Consider the following 3,361-nt stretch of genomic DNA (forward strand, 5'->3'; position numbering starts at 1 on the left):
GCCGGCTCCCTCCCGCCGGCTCCTTGGCCCCTGATTGTTGTATTGGGACGGTGCTTAAACCTTTGCCCTCTCTTTGTCCCTCCAGATGCTCCGTGGCCTGGTGGGCTGATCTGAGCATTCTCTATCAAGAAATGCTGTTGCTTCCGGCTTTGTTTAGCCGATAGGGTCCTCGGAAGAAGATGGGGGAGTAAGAGGAGGGTGAGATGGGATGGAGAGACCTGTCACCCTGGCCACCTCGCTGGAGGTTCCCATAGGCTGCTGTGTCCTTCCGTTAAAGTCACACACAGCTCCTGCTAGCCCGACAGCCCTCTGTCCTGGGATCTGCCGCCCCTGAAGGCGGGGGTGGAATGGACCCCCGTAGCATCCCTCCCTGTTACCCGATGCCCTGTCTGCACCTCGGGAAACAGTCTTCTCACTAAACCTCCGGAAACGGGCCGATGTGAGTGTCCTGCACCCTGACAGACACCGGGGTCCCTGAGCCTGGGCGGCAGCCGGCGGTAACAGCAGGTGCTTACCGTAAACCCGATGCCCACGGTGGCCGAGAACGAGCCTGGGATGAACTTGCCCTGGTCGAACTGAACGAGCAGAGATGTCTTCCCCACGCCGCTGTCGCCCACCAGGATGGTCTGAAAGGTAGTGACGGAGAGGGGTGAGGACCCGCGGTGTGGTTGTGGCAATCGCTGCTTTCTACACACATGTGCACATGCACAGACACACAGACATATCGGGCACACTCACATACATGTACGTACAGAGAGACGCAGAGGCAGACACAGACACACAGGCAGGTGCACACGTGCACACACACACACTGAACTGTTGATTTTCTATTGAAGTCACTGCCAGAGACATGAAGGCTCAGAGGGACTCTCATTCCAACCCAAGTTAGCAAACATTCAAGGTGAGAACATGCCTGTAGCTGTCCCACCATAGGGGCGTCGTAAGTGCCAGAAGGTCCCCTCTGCTGTGTTCGTGTCAAGGCTATGCTTTCCATGGGCACGTCCCAGCCACAGGCAATGCGTGGCTGGGACACTGAGGCAGGTCTACTCCTGGGAGACACAGAACCTCTCTAACAGCCCACGTTAGGTCAAGGACTCCCCATGGCCTTGCAGAACCTTCCAGAGGCTGCACCGTGGTCTAGGACACTCCTACTAAACCCTCTTGCCTTCTTCATGTGGGGTTGGACTTGATCCTGGGCAGCTGGGCTCCCAGGCCACCCCTACCTCAGTTGTCTTATAAATATTTCTCCTAATAAAATCCTTGTGCATTTAATTTCCTTTTGGCATCTGCTTCTTCTTCTTTTTAAAAATTATTTATTTAATTTTATTTATTCATTCATTTTATTTTAATTTGACCAGAGAGAGAGAGAGAAAGAGAAAGAGGGAAAATGAGAAAGCAAGCCACCAGGTCTAGGACTCAAACCATGGTTGGCCATGTGGGAGTGTCCAGCACCTTAACCACCACGCCATCTGCTGGTCCCAGGCATCTGCTTCTTGAAATGTGGACTAATGGGTATCCTTCCTGAAAAAGTCCAAGAAACATAATCTACACATGAGAAGGAATCAGGGTGTCTGGTGTGTGACTGAGAAAGAGGGCACTTGACCCTGGAAGGAGACCTCGGGAGGGACAACATTTCAAAGAGAAGTGGGTTCTGGCAAAGAGCAGGGAGGGCTGAACTGGGGGGAATTAGGGCTGAGAATTAGCCTGGAAGTTCAGGTGACGCATTTGAGAGAAAATCCTAAGCCACAGAGAAGAAATACCTGTGTATGCACACCCGGAGTGGTACCCCTTATCGAATAATGGATGAGGCGGTGAGGAGATGAACACATTATCTTCAAAGTGGTTGGTAGCTGGGGCCAGAAGGTGGTGTGGAGGTTAGAGTGGCTGGATCTCCCATGGCTGACTGAGTGGTTCAAGTCCTGGACCTGGTAGCTTAAAACCACACTGAGTGCATGTGCTGTCCTGGGATGCTGTGTTTGGTGCAGAACTTCCAAGACCTCTTTCTCCATCCTAACCTGGCTCCCTTCTGGGTCAGCATAAAAGTATTCTGTCAAGGTGGGAAGGTGGCAGGTGCTTGATTGTCTAGTTTCTCACTCAACCTAGGACACTGAGCTGTTGAAACACATGGGACATGGGCCTCTACCATGTTCTGGCCTGGGTTCTCCCCAGGTTGGGGACGGCTTTGCCTAAACCACGACCCAGATCCACCGTGCTGTTTTTCCCTCCACTCGGGAGCTGCCACGATCTCCCTGAGGCTTCTCCGGGTCGGCCCCCAGTTTCCCTGCTTGGAGAAGCCGAGCATTCGCTCTGGACCTGGGCCTTTCAGGATGCCTTCTCTCTTCTGGAGATGCTAACAAGCATCTTCCTAAGTCATTTCGTGCTTAGTCCATTCCACAGAGGATAGGGGATGATTTAGAACAAAGCCCACCTGTACCAGTGGCAGGGAGAGGTGGCGTCTGAGGAAATACACAGGAAAGGTGTCGGAGTGGGGCGAGTCGGGGAGGGACAAAACTTCCATCCAGCAGGAGCTAGGTTACTGCAGTTGCACAGTACCTTTGGGTCCAGCTCTCCCGGCCGTCAAGACGAAATGAAAAACAGGATGGAGCGTGTGGTACGTGTCTGACAAGAAACATCCGGGCCCCTTCACCCAGTGGGCGTTTTCTCTCGGCACATATTGCCACGAGGGATCTCTTACGTGGCCTCCAGGTAAGGACCTGAGCTAAGGAACAGCTGTTGTGATTTTTGCTGAAGATGCTCGGATTTTCCTCCAGCTATTGTATCAGCCCTGGTAAAAGCAGAGGCCTCGCGTTAAATCACCCTGCCATGGAAGCCTCTTGATGGGAGCCCGAGGGATACTTGGGACGTGTCTTTCCTGCAACTCCATACTCTGGAGGCAGCATGTAAAAAACCTAGATGGGGTGGTTACCATGGCTCCTAAAGGGGCAGGAAATTCGGACACCATAAAGAAAAAGATGAATAGACCTGACTGCATAGAGGGAGAAGCGTCTGGTTCACGGGAGATGCTAGAAACGAAGTCTAATGAGAAATGAAGGAAAACACTTGCAAAATGTCCTCCAGGTAACAGCTTAATATCCTCATCATAGAGAGGACTCTCAGAAGAAAACCTCAGTAGAAAAATGAGGTTAAGGGCCATAATCCTTTTCCCTCATTTCTCCATGCCATGAAGATTTGGGGCATGCACACACAGGCGCCTGGCATATTTTTCAAGCAGTTAGGCCAGCATTTGGACCACGGTCGGCCATGAGGGATCTGGCTCCTCACACACAGGGCTTAATGCTGTGCTATGCTGGCCCGAATCTTTTTTTTTTTTTTTTTTAGGTAAAAAAAACGTTTTTCAATT

At 51.9% G+C, this 3,361-nt stretch overlaps 1 protein-coding gene across 1 annotated transcript in view; it reads right to left on the bottom strand.

The window, feature by feature from the left end:
- Positions 1-3,361, bottom strand: part of RAB37 (RAB37, member RAS oncogene family) — a 60,690-nt gene that overhangs the window by 12,302 nt on the left and 45,027 nt on the right. Inside the window, exon 2 of the mRNA XM_006145850.2 lies at positions 516-626. Coding sequence (XP_006145912.1) covers positions 516-626 — 111 coding nt within the window. The remainder of the gene's footprint in view (positions 1-515; positions 627-3,361) is intronic.

The sequence above is a fragment of the Tupaia chinensis genome, unplaced genomic scaffold (genome assembly GCF_000334495.1).
Source record: "Tupaia chinensis unplaced genomic scaffold, TupChi_1.0 Scaffold000159_1, whole genome shotgun sequence".
NCBI lineage: Eukaryota > Metazoa > Chordata > Mammalia > Scandentia > Tupaiidae > Tupaia > Tupaia belangeri.